Genomic DNA, 15,232 nt, shown 5'->3' with positions numbered 1-15,232 from the left:
GGAAGAACTTTCCAAATCCAGCCAACATTCATGCATCGAGAGGAGACTATGCCCCTTTTGTCTTCCAATAAATGAAATGGTTTATGGCCATGTGATTTTATTTCATGTATGGGCATACTTTCAGAACACTATAGAATTGTTTGGAAGAATACACTTTGGTGGGCATTAGCCAATTTCTTAAACAAGACCAATTCATCCATTTATTCAGGGCCGTTATCATCTCATGACTTGCCTATGTTATAGGACTTAGGAAAATCAGTAATATCTTCTGAGTCTGTTACTGTGTCATCAATACTTGTGTCTTTGCATCAATTCAATGTTTACAGTTATTCCATAGCACTTTCTTTTAATGCAAAAATGTTTTATTTATTAAGAGATGGGAAATGGAGAGAGAAGTTCAATAGAGATGCTTCAGTGGTATGCATAAAAGATACACAAATGAAACATTCAATTTTAAAATACAAAATACATAAATTTCTAGTTTGTCATTGGGTTATAAACCATAAATGATGACAGCAAAGTACACGACAATTGTGACAAAGTTTTACCAAACGAATGTCATTTGAAAAAATTCCAGCACCCACAAAGTAAATAAATTAAAAGATAGGGATATTTATTATACAATAGCTGAAAATCTACTTTCTAAGACCATAAAAAGGATCAGTAGCTCCTGGGTTCTTTGGCAAATGGGATTTAGCATGAATAAATTAAGATGAAAGAAGGCAAAAATTAGCCAACAAATATTAAACTACATTGGGAGGAGATGGTAGAAGTAAAATAGTATGAATCCTACACCACAATATACAAAAATAACCTAGCCTCAAAGAGCATTAAGGAATTTTAATTGGATCTTCCCATAGACCACAATTTTAACATCCAAACTATAGGAAAATCTGGCTTATTTGGTGACCTTGGCAATTGGTTTTCAGTAACTAGCAAGAGATCTATAAAATGTACTTTGAGAAAACTGTTTGAGAAAAACTCTTCTGTGTGAGCTGCACTTTAGAAGCATTTACAAAGAAGGATTTGATGTTGGGAAATTTTTCAATAGCAATTCCATTTCCTTTATGGAATTCAATACTAAGTTTTTGACCAAATGTCTAAGCTAGTATTACAGAGAAACCAATGAGACTATAAAAAGCCAATACCCCCCTTAAAACTATGAATACATCTACAGCATTACCAAATCATTCCTCCAGTATCACAGTAAAGACCTAAGAAGTCAGAACAAGGGATTACCGCAGTGACTTCTGAAATACTTTTGATTGCCCAAAGTATTTATCAGATGGAATTTCCACCTTTTTGTCACATGCTTACAGTGCCTTCTGAAAGTATAATTCATTTTCAGTGAGAGGCTGAATTGGTATGCTAAGGAGCTGAGTCTCTTAACCTCAAGAGAATAAACTTCAACAATAGTAAATTTGCATCTTTCAGTACATTTGGCAGTAGCATCCAATGCAGGGGAAATCCTGCAAAAGTGTTTTGTATGACCTTACACTTTTTAGTCTATACTTGAAAAAAAATTGATCATTGACCATGCTAAAGGGGGAGGGAGGAGGTGTTCTCTAAGAAGGCCATGTTCCATCATCATTTCTGCAATGTTCCTTTAAGCAACACTGCTTAACACATAAAACACAAAGAAAAAATGTGCCAAGCAAAATGTAGGTTTGGAATATTCTGCATTTCTTTGGAGAGTAGAACCCCATTGTGATGTCACTCATTACTACGCCAGTTTCAGATATACAAGGAGTCAAATGTATCACTCAAAATAATCAGTTATAGAGAGTCAACGCTTGATAACCCAATCCATGGTCTAGAACCTGAACACTGGTAGTGTTTCAATGTTATGTCACATTGTCAGTTAACCACATTTCTCTTAAATCAGTAAAATGCGTTCATTTGACACTTGTTGTCACTTGTAGATCCCTCAAGAACAGAAAAGAAAGAGAGCAAGTGTCCAACCCCAGGCTGTGATGGAACTGGCCATGTAACGGGGCTTTATCCTCATCATCGCAGTTTATCCGGATGTCCTCACAAAGATAGGGTTCCTCCAGAGAGTAAGTCCATGTTTCACGGATACCAAGTGTGAATAAGAGCTCTTACAAATCTGTCTTTTGCCATCCCTCTTTTTATCTTTTCTTCATTCCCATCTCACTTCACAGTGCAACCTCGTTTATCCGGTTCCCTACCTATCTAAACCTCCAACTCATCCAGCCTATATAGATTGTGATTCCCTCTAATGGGATGTAGCATTCTCTACCATGGTGTTATCTGTCTACAGGGAGACATCCTAATGCATGAGCTCTTAAGTCTTGTCTCTGCTGGGAGGTCCTCTCCAACCCTATGTGCATATGGGAGAAGGGCCCTGAGAAATTTCTTGAGTTACTTGGATTTTTGTATGTGGCCCTGGTCAGTGCTTATATATGAGGTTGTACTGTATTTTCATGTGTAATGTCTGTTCCATGTAATATTTATTCCATAATTTCTACCACAGTACAAATTTAAGTCAAAAATTAATGAAAATGCATTTATTGAATATTTATTCTATGCCAGGCATTATGCTAAGCACTGGGGATATAAATACAAAAAAGAAAGACTGTCCCTGCCCTCGAAGAGTTTATATTCTAATAAGAGAAAATAGTGCATATAAGGGAGTGATGGTCAGAAATATGTTTTAGTCTTTGTTTCTGATTTTGGAAACAAATCATAATTAATTAAGTTTGAACCATGTGGAATAAATCTCAAGAAAAATATCATATCTTTTAATACGTAATGATGGTAATGTCCAACTTCTCCCCTTTCTTACACTGAAACTGCCTGCCCATTTTGAATACAATTAAAATGGATTGCTTAAAAATAGTTAACCTGCTTTGGCAGCTTCAGAATTGGCTCCAGGAAACAGAGGGCTTGACTTTGAGCCTAAGCTGACAATATTTCTGAATGAAAGTATGTTTTGAGACACTGTCATTCCCCTGGCATAAAAATCTTTACCACTATATGTAGTAGGGGAGGAGGGAGGAGGGATCAAGAACTAACTTCCAAGTGTGGTGTGTTGAATATATGGCTTCTCTTTTTAGAGTGGTCTTCAGGGTACCTTCCATTAAAACAGAGAAGGCACAAGTGGCACTAGAGAACTAGAGACTAGAGGGAAATTTGTAAACTACACTGTGCTCCCTTGTCAATGTTCAAGACCTGGAAACACAGGTTTAGCTCCAGTGTTGTGCTGAAAGTTTTGACTCATGTTTCATGTAAGCATTTTAGAAGAAATTGTACATGACAGTAGAATCTCATTTTTGAACATTTGTCTTGCCTGTGATTGCCAAAAGTGTTAGTGAACAAATAGTTCTTGTGTCCAACTTGTGAAATGTGTTTTAAGAATGCCCCTGGGCATAAAGATAATGGGACTCAAGTGTCAGGACACTTGTGGTCAAGTCCTAACACCTCTATGTGAAAGCTGTGTGACCTTGGGCAAGTCACCCACCCTGGAACTCTGGATCACCCTCTGCAAAGTGAAGTGATTGGACTAGATGGTTTCTAGGGTCTGTTCCAGCTCTAATATTCTTTGAGCATCCCTAACTATGTGTCAGAAGAGTAGATAACATTATTTTAAGGGGCTAAAACAGCAGGCAATGAACTTGGATGAAAAGCAGAATTTGGATCAAACAATCACCTTTCTGATCCTGGCTCTGTTTCTAAGTAGATAAGAGACCTTGAGCAAGCCACATGAGGGTAACTAGACTATTTAGATGGTTTCCAAGGTTCCTTCCAATTCCAGAATTCTATGATTCTAGATAAAAATTAATCTCTCTATACTTTTCTTTGAGGGCATGTATTTTTTTAATTTCCCTTTAAAGTAAAAGATAAAACCAGCAAGTAGTGGATAGAATGTTGGCCTCAAAGACAGAAAGATCTGCCTTCAAGTACCACCTCTTAACATAAACTGTCTGTGTGACTGTGACCAAGTCACTTAATTTCACAGTACTCTGGGCAGCTCTCTAAAACTAAGTTGCTGGGAAGGTGCTGACCGGCATTGATTTGAATGAATGAATGAATGAATGAATGAATGAATGAATGAACAAATGAATAAATGAAAGAAAAAGCATTGATTAAGCACTATATTCCAAACAGTGTGCTAAGTATTAAGGAAGGGATTGAAAAAAATTAGGCAGTCACACCTTTCAGTGAGTTCTTACATTCTAATTGGGGGGGGGAAACAACACATAAAAGAAAGTTAGAGAAAGAAGGAGTTTTCTCATGACTTCTCTAAACTAATTAAATCACAGGTCCAGTTCCTGTTTCTAAAGTAAAAAATAAGTTGCTGACTGAACCTCAAAAAATCACCACACTTTAAAGCTTCATGAGAAAATTCTAAGTACAGTAAACTTTGTACTCTGTCATGGCATAATAGCTCAATATTATGTGGATTTAGTCCACTTTACCACAGGTCAAGTGATAACACCTGAAATCTAATATAAGTAGCAAAAAACTGACATGATATCATTAGTCTAAAAATGTATCTTAAACCTATCCTGCTCAACTCTAGCCAGCTTAATGAATGTTAAATAATGCTATTTGTCCTGGGTCACTAATTTTTTAAAAAATACAACTGTTGCTGAGCACTTGCTAATATGTGGTTCTTCATAATATAAAAAAATTAACAGTGGAAGCCCTTTCTGGAAGTGATTTGGCCCCCGTTTCCATTTCTAAGCAGGCTTGCTTCATCATTTCACCAAAATGAGACATGCATCTCTGTTGTGACTCTTTTAGAATGCCCTCCAAATCACTTCTAGGTATACAATGTGAAAGGAGAATTGAATATGGATAATTTAAGGGGGAAAATGGTTGTAATCATAGGATAATTTAGGCCAACATCCATATCAGTGCTTCAGTGGTCCTGGTCAGATTGTAAATGTAGATACCATAAGCATGTTTTTACTTGAAGGAAGGGCTTCAGAATACTATTCTGTATTTTTAAACGTCCTGGTTTTTTAAGCCAACTACTAAATGACATGGAGTCAGAAAGCTTGGGCTCAAATTCCACCTCTCTGTCACCATAGACCAGTCGTTAAGTCCACGAGCCTCAGTTTCCTCATCTGTAAAATGAAGATTAATGGTACCAGTAGTGCCTACCTCACAGGGTTGTTGTGAGGCTCAAATGAAATAATGTATGTAAATTGCTTTGCAAACTTTAAAGTGCTATATAAATGCTATTTTTTTCAATCATCCAATGAGGCCAATTCACAAAGGAATAAGATTCTTGTACTCTTTGCCCTCACCAGATTGCACCCAACCTGTGCTTTAACAAATGAGTTCTGCTAGTAATAAAAAATTGGCAAAAGAGTGTAGATAGATCCATATAAATCCATTTCCATCAAGCAAACCACTTACACAGATAGAGAGTTAAGAACATCATTTTCCTATTTGAAAAACAACTTATTATCATCATTAAAGCTCTTGCTTGTTAATTTTACATGATGACATGATTTTTCACATAATTTGTTCAGCTCTTCATAATAATATTTAAGGAACAAAACAAGATTTAATTCTGAAAAAGTCATTATTATAAGTTGATTTGATTTATACAATAAGGTGTCCTCCTGCTGTCCCTTCCCCCATTTCCCAACCTTTTGTAATATGCTGGGATTGAAAACCCTAAGGATGTTTGAGAAATATTACCAATCTACATGTTGTTCTGTGGCTAATCAATATTTAGTACTAATGTATGAAAAATATATTGGTAGTCTCTTGCTTCACTGTGACACTACAGACAAATTAATTATTGCATTCTCTATCCTCCATAACTCTCCTTGTGCTCCTCTGCTCTGCATGCCAATTAGAATGAGATCAGAAATTCTCTCTCTCTTCCCTTCCTGTGTTTTTCTGACCATGCCCATCACCAGTACTTGAAGGAATGTCTATTGTAAACTAACCCAGCCTCTTGCTATAATGATTACATATTCTTGTATTCTAAGTGTTTCTATGTTTTAATACTTGACTGTTTTCTCTACCTCTTCTTGTCAAGTTCTTGCCATGCATGAAAATGTTCTCAAGTGTCCTACACCGGGCTGCACAGGGCGCGGGCACGTAAATAGCAACAGGAACTCTCATCGAAGGTAAGCAAAGCATTCTGGGACTTGATGTTAAAGGGATAAAAGCTTCCCAATGGCAGCATTCCTGGTGAACCCTTCCAAGGATGCGTGCTTCCTAAGGCACTTCTCCATCTTACAGAAGGTGACAGATGGTCCTTAGTGTGCTGTTTATAAAGAATTAAGAGTATGTTCCCATATTGCATGGGGAAGACAAATGCATATGTTCCCTCTTTTTGCAGGTTGGGTTGAGTAGTCTGTATCCCTTCCTCAGGTTCCATCTGATAGCTCAGATCCAATTATCTTACAAGTATAATTCGGATTCTTTTCCACTGGATTAATTCTTTTGCATTTGTCCACCGTGGAAGACATCTGATACTTTTTAGCTCACTCCCTCTGCACTGAGAGATTTTTCTGAAGTTTCCCTCCCCCCACTCAGCTTCGGCAGCTTGCTACCTGGAATTTGTTAATGAAAACTTGAGTTTTGAGGAATGCACGGTTCATTCCATTTTCAGGATGATTTATCAAAGAATGAAATTAAACTGATGCCAGAACCCATACCTGAGAGGCTGTTATATGAATATTTACCAGTTAAACCAGTTAGTTAAACCAGTGTTCCAACCCCTCTTAGAGCGTAAGCTCCTTGAGAGCAGTGGTCATGTTTTATCTAAACTATGTATCACCTGCAGTAAAGAATACAAGTCTCCACAAACAGTAGGTGCTTAATAAATGTTACTTGTATTGAATTGTTGTATTGTCTCAAACAGCCTGGTGTGAGGAAAGAGTTTCTGGTTAGTGGACAGTTGCCATATTTAATGCCTATATTTCTAGTTTTCAAAATATTTAACATATAATAAAATACACAAAATCATACCAAACATAATGCAATCTTTGTTGTATGATTCAGAAAGCATTTCATTATCCTCAGACCTTCAAGATCATTATTCTGTACATAATTTATCACTGTCCTATAAATGTATAGAAATACTAATTCATGAAGAGGTTCAGTTAATGAATGCCAAAAAACCCAGCATTTTTTCCTGGAGCCTTATTTCAAAACAAAACAAAACTTAAAACAAGTTCAACATTTTTCTCCTACACAAATTCTGGTTTTGTTTCTTGTCCTAGTCAGACTTTCTATGTATTTCTAAATCATTCCTAACAACCACTTTATGTAAACTGCCTTTATATCAGAGGCTAAGCAGACCCTAGAAGAATTTCCCACTAATGAATGGTCCCAGATTTCCCTGATATCACACAGGATTATGAGCTTTTCATAAATGAAGAGTCCTGCTAAAAGTTTTTCTTTGCTTTCATTTGTGTTTGCCCATCTGTATTGCTTTGGTTATGTGGCCTGAGTTTATATAACCCAGAACCCAGACTATCAGAGGTTTGCCAAAATAAATATTTCTGAAGCAGAAACCTAGAGAGGCTGAGTGAAAGAACACAGCATTTGACTGCAAAGGACCTAAATTCAACTCCAGCTCCTTCATTTGCTACCCGTGTGATGCTGGGCAAGATCCTAACCATAAATGAGAGGGTTGGATTTGACCATGTCTAGGTCCTTGCCAGTGTCCCCTCCCATGTTCTCATGTCAATGTGCAGTGTAGCTCTTGTATTTAAAGTTCACGTGGTGAGGCTGACAATATCCTTTCCTTCATATTTGCATAGCATGATAACATACCTAAAAAGTTTCAGCATATAACTCAGGCACCCAAATATCACACAGAATGAGCTCAAATGAAGAGGACACATTTTAAGACCCAAAATGCCAGTCATGCAAACAAGGTGCCTCTAATTATCGAGGCTTGGTGGCAACTGAACGTCAATCTCATATCCCCCCACCACTTTTATTTCCATTCATCTGGAATGGAATCTCTAAAGAGATTTGGCCAGAAACGCATACAACAGACTATGATGACAAGCAAAAGAATTGTTTCTAGTACCAGCTGACAGATTTTTACAATTTCAACTAAGAGCTCCATCTGCTGGTACCAGCTCATTTGTTTCCACACTTGGGAAACTTGGAAATTTGTTCCCGAAGAGCCCCTGTTATGGTCTCATTTCCAAAATTGTTGAGTATCATGGAATAGAATTGGAATTAAAAATTCTATTTTAACTTCATTTCATGTTATCTCGATTAGGAAGAAAAATGTTTTTTGGACACATCCAATTCAGATGCATTGAGGTCATCTTTGCCCTCCAATAATATCTACTTATTAAATGTTCACACATGTGAGCAGCAATCTCATAGATTAGAAACAAAATCAGCAGTGTTAACCATTTCACTAACAAATGAGCAAGCAAGAAATATATAACCTCCCTCCCTAAGTCAAGCTCTAGAGGGAAGAAACATCTTTGACCACCTGGACATTTCTTTCACATTTCAGTCAGCACCCCGTGGGACTGGCCCAGGAGAAGGTGGAAGGTGGCAATTGGATTGGTATGTTGTGAAACTGAAACAAAACAATTAAATCCCCTTTCTATAATTGTAGCCTCTCTGGATGCCCTATTGCTGCAGCGGAAAAACTGGCAAAAGCTCAAGAAAAACATCAGAGCTGTGATGTGTCAAAATCCAACCAGGCGTCAGATCGAGTTTTAAGGTATTAAATTTCTTCAATGATAGATGTGGGGCTTAAAACAAGGATTCCCTTAAAATCACTAAAAACCAGTTGCTCCTAAGTGGTTAGCTCTCTTAGGAACTGATAAGGATCATTTATCAATGAAAAACAGTTAGTGAGGCAGCTCAAGATAATAGAAAAATCTTTGGAGCTGGAGTCAAAAGACCCAGATTCAAATTCAGGCTCTTTGAGGCAATGGGTAACCATGGATAAGTCATGTAAGTGCTCTGAGCCTCAGTTTGTTAAAGCACAGGTCTGACTGACCAAGTTACTCCTATGCTGAAGAAATTCCACTGGGTGCCTATTGCCTCTAGGATAAAATGCAAAGACTTCTGTTTAATATTTAAAGCCCCTCATAATCTGGCTCCAGTTTACCTTTTTTCAGGCTTATTAAACATTTCTCCCCTTCATACACTCTCCATTCTGTCCAAGCCCACCTACCTGCTGTTCCTCAAATATGACAATCTATTTCCCATCCCCATACCTTTGCACAAGTTGTCCCTTATGTCTGGAACACATTTCATTTTCACTTCTCCCTCTCAGGATTCCAAACTTAACTTCAAATGGAGCTTGAGTTCTGCCTTCTTGCATGATTATTTCCCCCCATCCCTTCAGGTGCTGGTGGCACCCCACCGTCCCCCAAAAAATTATTGTGCATTTCAATTACTTATATGTATAGGTATTGTGTGCCCTGGAGAATTAATTTTTTGAGAGAAAGGTCTGTTTCATTTTTGTCTTTTTATCGCTAACGCCTACCAAAATACATAATACAGACTAGACACTAAATGCATTTTGATTCATTAATTGATTTGGAAAATGATGATAATAATGCTTCCACTACTTAACAAAGAGAATTGTTGTGAAAAAAAGTAATCTATCAATTATAAAAGATATATAAAGCTACATTATTAAAGTTAATGTAATAGAAAAAAATAAGGAGACCCCACTAGGTTGTAGTCTCAGCTCTACCACCAACAAATTGTGTGATCTTCATCAAGTCCCTTCATTTCTCTGCACCATGGTTTTCTCATGAGGCCAAATTAGATGATCCTTAAGGATCCCTTCTAGACCATAGTCCATAAATTGCCTAAAATTCTATAAATGTTGGAGGAATGGTTTAAAACACTATTCTCAAAGGAAATTTTCTTCAAGTATCTTTTATAAAGTTGTTTGCCATTCAACCTCAGGGTGTTAATGCTTTTGAAACAGTGGTTAATGGTGCTACTACAATCTTCTGTTCACCCGGGACTTTTTCATACAAATGCTTCCATGCTTGCTTACCATCTCTTTTGATCCCCCAAATTTCCCTGCGAGGTAAATAGAAGATAGGTTTTACTATCGTATTTTGACAGGTGAAGTTGCTGTAGCACCAAGATGTGAAAGGCTTCCCTAAGGTCACAAAACAGGTGGCATTGATGAGGTCACTAGATCCTACATTTACAGAATCCAGGCAAGTGAGATGATTTTCAGTGGTAGGTTGAACATTTGTCCCAAGTCTTCAAATAAAACTGCAAAGTTCAACTTAGGTGAGATTTGTCTAGTTTCCTGGCATCCTCTCTCCCATGCCCATAGGCACCCAGTAAATTACCTAACTGAAACTTTCATTTTTGTCTTTGTATCTTCAGCACTTAACACAGTGCCTAACACATAGTAGGCACTTAATAAATGCATGCACTGATTTGTTAATTTTGTTATGCTTCCCTCTGGCTGTCTAAAGACTTCTGCCCTATGTACCAATATTAACCTTTTCCTCCATCACAGCTTAAATTACCTCAGTGCTGGGATTTTTAAGCTAGATGTTAAGAACAAAAGGCATGATTAAAAAAAATTCACATTGAGGTGTGATCCAGCAGACCAACCCTGCCTAGGAGATTTTGAATTTCAAAAAAGATTCATGATGATGAAAAAAAATCAAAGTTGGTAGAATCGTACTTGAGAGAGATTTTTGAGCAGAATTACAGAATCTCATGTTTGGCAGGGAACTCAGTAGTCACCTAGGTAGCATAGTGGATAGTGTGCTGGACGTAGAGTCAGAAAGACCTGAAGAGTTCAAATCCAACCTCAGACACTTATCAGCTGTGTGACATTTGGTAAATCACAGCCTTTGTTTCCCTCAGTTTCTTCATCTATAAAATTGGAATAATAATAGCATCTACCTCTCAGAGATGTTGAGGTGAAGATCAAATGAGTTATTATTTGTCAAATACTTGGCATAGTAGTATCTTGCACATAGAAGGCACTATGGAAATGTCAGCTATTATTACTATTATTATTTACTCCAAACTATACCTGCACAAGTCCTGAATCCTCTACAATGCACCTGTGCTTGAAGATCTCTGGTGAAAGGGAACCCACTACCTCCGGAGTTAGCCCCTTCAACGTCCCACTGGGTCCCAAGGCAGCACAATTCCAATACCTTTTCAACATGGCAGCCAAGCCTTATAATCCTTGAAGATAGCTCTATCTCCCCTAAATCTTCTTTTCTGCAGGCTCAACATGTCCAGTTCCTTCAGCACATATGCAAATGGCATAAACTCAAGGTATTTCATCTTTGTGAGTTACCCTTCTTATAGAGAAGAGTATCCAGCTCATCATTTTCATGCCCAGAACAGAACAAAATACTATTGATGTGGTCCTACCAGAGTATAATAGGATTATTACCTCCTTACTGTTGGACACTGTGGAATCCAAGGTCAGATTAGCTGTCTTGGCTGCCTTATGATACTGCTGACTTATACTGAGCTGAAGGTCTACTGAGACACCCAAATCTTTTTTTTTTTTTTTGATTATGAAGTGCTGTCTGACCATGATTTCCCTATCTTATACTTGTGAGACTGATTTTTTTAAACCAAGGCTAAACTTAACAGTTAAAGGGAAATTTCTCATTTATCACTACTAAATTTGAACTTCCTAGATGATTTGGTCTATTCTTCTAGCCTGCCAAGATCATTGTATATCCACTGTACTAGCTATCCCTCCTTCTTAGAGGCCCAGAACTCCCACCACACAACGCCCCCCCATCCACACACACACCCTCACAGCATGACCAAAAGCAGTCAGCAAGTTAACATCCACTATTGAAAGTACATACCTGAGCATATTCAATTAAACATTTCAGTATTTTATCTGATTCAGTGAGCCTCAGTTTCCTTATTTGTAAAATAAAGGGGTTGGAGTAGATGGTCTCTTAGGCTTCTCCAAGTTTTGATAATGTTAAATTGCCAATAATTATATCTTAACTGTTTAATAAAATTACTTTTTATTGAATAAAATCTTCTGCTGTTAATATACCTCATATATCTATAACTGCTTTCGTTACAACAACTCTTTGCAGTAACTAATTCAGGTAATAATAGTAATAACGATAATAGCTAACACTTACATAGCACTTTAAGGTTTGCAAAGCACTTTACAAATATTGTCTCATTTTATCCTCACAATAACCCTGTGAGGGAGACGTTATTCCCATTTTTACAGATGAGGAAACTAAGGCAAAGAGAGGTTAAATGACTTACCAAGGCTTACATGGCTAATAAGTATCTGAAGCCAGATTTCCAATCAGGTTTTTCTGACTCCAAATGCAGCACCCAGCTATATTACCTGTAGTTTACAGATGAGGAAACTGAGGTGAAACAACTGGCCCACAGTCACATACCTATCACCAGAGGCTAGACCCAAACCCAGGTATTCTGGCTTCAAAACCAGGATTCTTCCCACTGTACCACACTCTCTTTTGATGCAGGAGCCAAATGTAACATCCTAATATCCTGAAAACCAATTTTTATTCTGTGTATGGATTAACTGAGGAAGAGCCCTTGCCCAAAAGGAAGCTGAATCAAATACCAATAAAAGAAAAGCCTGTAGCTTCCAATCTCATAAATGCAGTAGCATTTCTTGTGGCTGAAAAGTGTGCACATTCCTCATCCTGACTGGGGGAAAAGAAGGCCTTTTTTCATAGTCACAGAGAGAGAGAGAGAGAGAGAGAGAGAGAGAGAGAGAGAGAGAGAGAGTACACTTTCTCTTTTTAGAGGCAAGAATCCCCAGGAAACCCAGGCAGAAATGGTTCCTTGTCCAGGAACAGCAGCTGGCTATCCAGCAGGCTGTTCTTGTGACTGGGTTAGCAGTTTGGCTGTGACCTCTGGTACTGTCATATTGTCCCCCTGTCCGGTAAGCAGTGTAGGTCAAACTGAATTTCACCTCTCTCAAGGATTTTCTCCCTCTCTTATTACACACACACACACACACACACACACACACACACACACACACCCCAACCACAACTTCACTGTTTGAGGTAAAATTCCATAGACTGTAATAAGAAAATCTATATGTGATTTATTTTAAGGAATCATAAAAAATAAGTGGAAAATGTCAAATATACATTCAAGTTCATGAAACTTTTCAGCTATAGTTTGGGATGTGTTTCTTGTTGCGGCTGATTTTTGCACTTTCAGCTAAGAGTCATTCATATGATGATAAATTTAGAGTTGGAAGAGTCCTTAGAAATCATCTAGTTGAACTTCCCTCATTTTACAGATAAGGAAACTGAGGTCCAGAGAAGTTAAATGATTTTGTCCAAAGTCATACAAGTGGTAAGTGGAGAGTGGGGATTTGAACTCAGGTCCTATGACTCTAAGTTAAGTGCTCCTTTTATCATGCTGCCTCTACATCATTATCCTGCCTCTGCCTCTGAATCTAGCCTAGAACCACTCCTCCATTTCTTTCACTGCTTTTCCACCCTTCTTGCTGCAATGTAGACTCACCATTCTTTCCACTTCCAATCCATCCCCTACACCACTGACTTTCCTAAAGTATGCCTTTGGTTAAATCATTTCCCTGTTCAAAAACCTTAATAGTTCCCTGTAGAATAAAATCCACAATCCTTTGATTTAGCCTGATGTTCAAGGATATTCAACTATCTTGTCCCAACCTATTTTTTCAATCTTATATAGCATTATGCTAACATAGTAATGTATGCAACTACCAAAATTGGATTATTTCTTTTCTTGGATAGACCCATTCTTTTCCATTTATATGCTAACACCATTCCCTCTTTCTATAATGGCATCCCTCCTTAGTTATACACCTATCAAAATCCTACCCATCCTTTAGGCCAAGTCCAGGTACCACCTCTTCTATGAAGTGTACCTATCTACCCAGCTGAAACGGAACCAACCGCCATTCCTCTCAAGTACCATAACATTTTATTCATAGCTCATTTAGCAAGAGAGTAAGCTGAGATAGTCTTTAAATAGACATACCAAATTTTTCTCTGCCTTCATTATAAAGACATTCATCCCTAGCCATGTTCTAATTTTACTCATGCTTAGTTAAGTCATGCTTGCTTTCTCTTACCCTCTCTCAGCCTCAGTTTCCTCATGTGTAAAATGAGGGTAATAATGGTACCTAAATACCCCATGAGTTTTTCTTAAGATCAAATAAGATAACATATGTAAAGTACTTCACAAATTTAAAGCACTATGTATAAATGTTACCTATCACTATTATCACTGAATGAATGAATGAATGTAGAAAGATTAAAGCCCTACGTAGCCATATGTCCAAAAGAGAAAACAAATAAGCAAATTCATTAATTGGGAGTGTTGGTCACATATCTGTTGTCAACTATAATTACTAATTTACTTGAATAAAATGTTCTATCTTTATAATACACATTAGTGTCTCTTAGTGTCCTCAAGTAATGAATGCTTCAACATTTCAAGGACTTGTGAGTTGTTTTATAGACACAGTATACAATCGAATTCTAGGCTGTGGGCCTACTACGTGCAAGATACTGTGTTATATACTGGAATTACAAAGATACAAAAAAATGAAATCGCCCCTGGCCTCAAGAAACTTACATTCTACCTCTATACATTACTAGAAAGTCTTTGTGAGTGGTGACCAGCTCTCTGGTGACTAGTCTCTCTATATTTAGTTAGACCAATTCATAAAGAACAGACACACCCAGTTCATTACCCAGCCAGTACCAAAGACCTTTCCACTTTGGTAGGACCTACCTAAGCTTGTGCTACCTAGGTACAGCCTTTGAGAAGCTATAGTTACCAGACTTGGGAGAAGAGATTTAATGGGCATTTACCTTCATGGGTCTGTTAACATTTCACATTTGCATTTTGAGCCTTACTAAGATTTTCATATACTGATATCTATCATCAATATATGGCGACTTAGGTTGGCAGATGGTTGGCCTTCACAAGAGAATTAGAAATCAAACCCTAATACATGAATTTGCTTAGGGTTCTTTCCAGCTAAAGCATTTGCCATTATGCCATTTTTAACTCTAACATTTTTTCCAGACATGTGATTTCATCATTCCAGCTAAATAAAGAGTTCTTGACCGTTTTGGGTATTATGGACCCCTTTTCCAAGTCTGGTGATAACTATAGATGTTAAGTGCATAAAATCAAATACATAAGATTACAAAGAAAACCAATATATTGAAATAGTCTCTCTCTCTCTCTCTCTCTCTCTCTCTCTCTCTCTCTCTCTCTCTCTCTCTCTCTC

General features: G+C 37.5%; 1 protein-coding gene across 1 annotated transcript in view; it reads left to right on the top strand.

The window, feature by feature from the left end:
* The window catches only part of MYT1L (myelin transcription factor 1 like), a 361,563-nt gene that overhangs the window by 195,016 nt on the left and 151,315 nt on the right, over positions 1-15,232 (top strand). The window contains exons 8-10 of the mRNA XM_027840345.1: positions 1,923-2,057; positions 6,023-6,113; positions 8,582-8,689. Of these exons, the coding sequence (XP_027696146.1) occupies positions 1,923-2,057; positions 6,023-6,113; positions 8,582-8,689 (334 nt within the window). The remainder of the gene's footprint in view (positions 1-1,922; positions 2,058-6,022; positions 6,114-8,581; positions 8,690-15,232) is intronic.

Source organism: Vombatus ursinus, unplaced genomic scaffold (genome assembly GCF_900497805.2).
Source record: "Vombatus ursinus unplaced genomic scaffold, bare-nosed wombat genome assembly UNPS02014841.1, whole genome shotgun sequence".
NCBI lineage: Eukaryota > Metazoa > Chordata > Mammalia > Diprotodontia > Vombatidae > Vombatus > Vombatus ursinus.
This window is presented reverse-complemented; position numbering and strand designations above follow the sequence as displayed.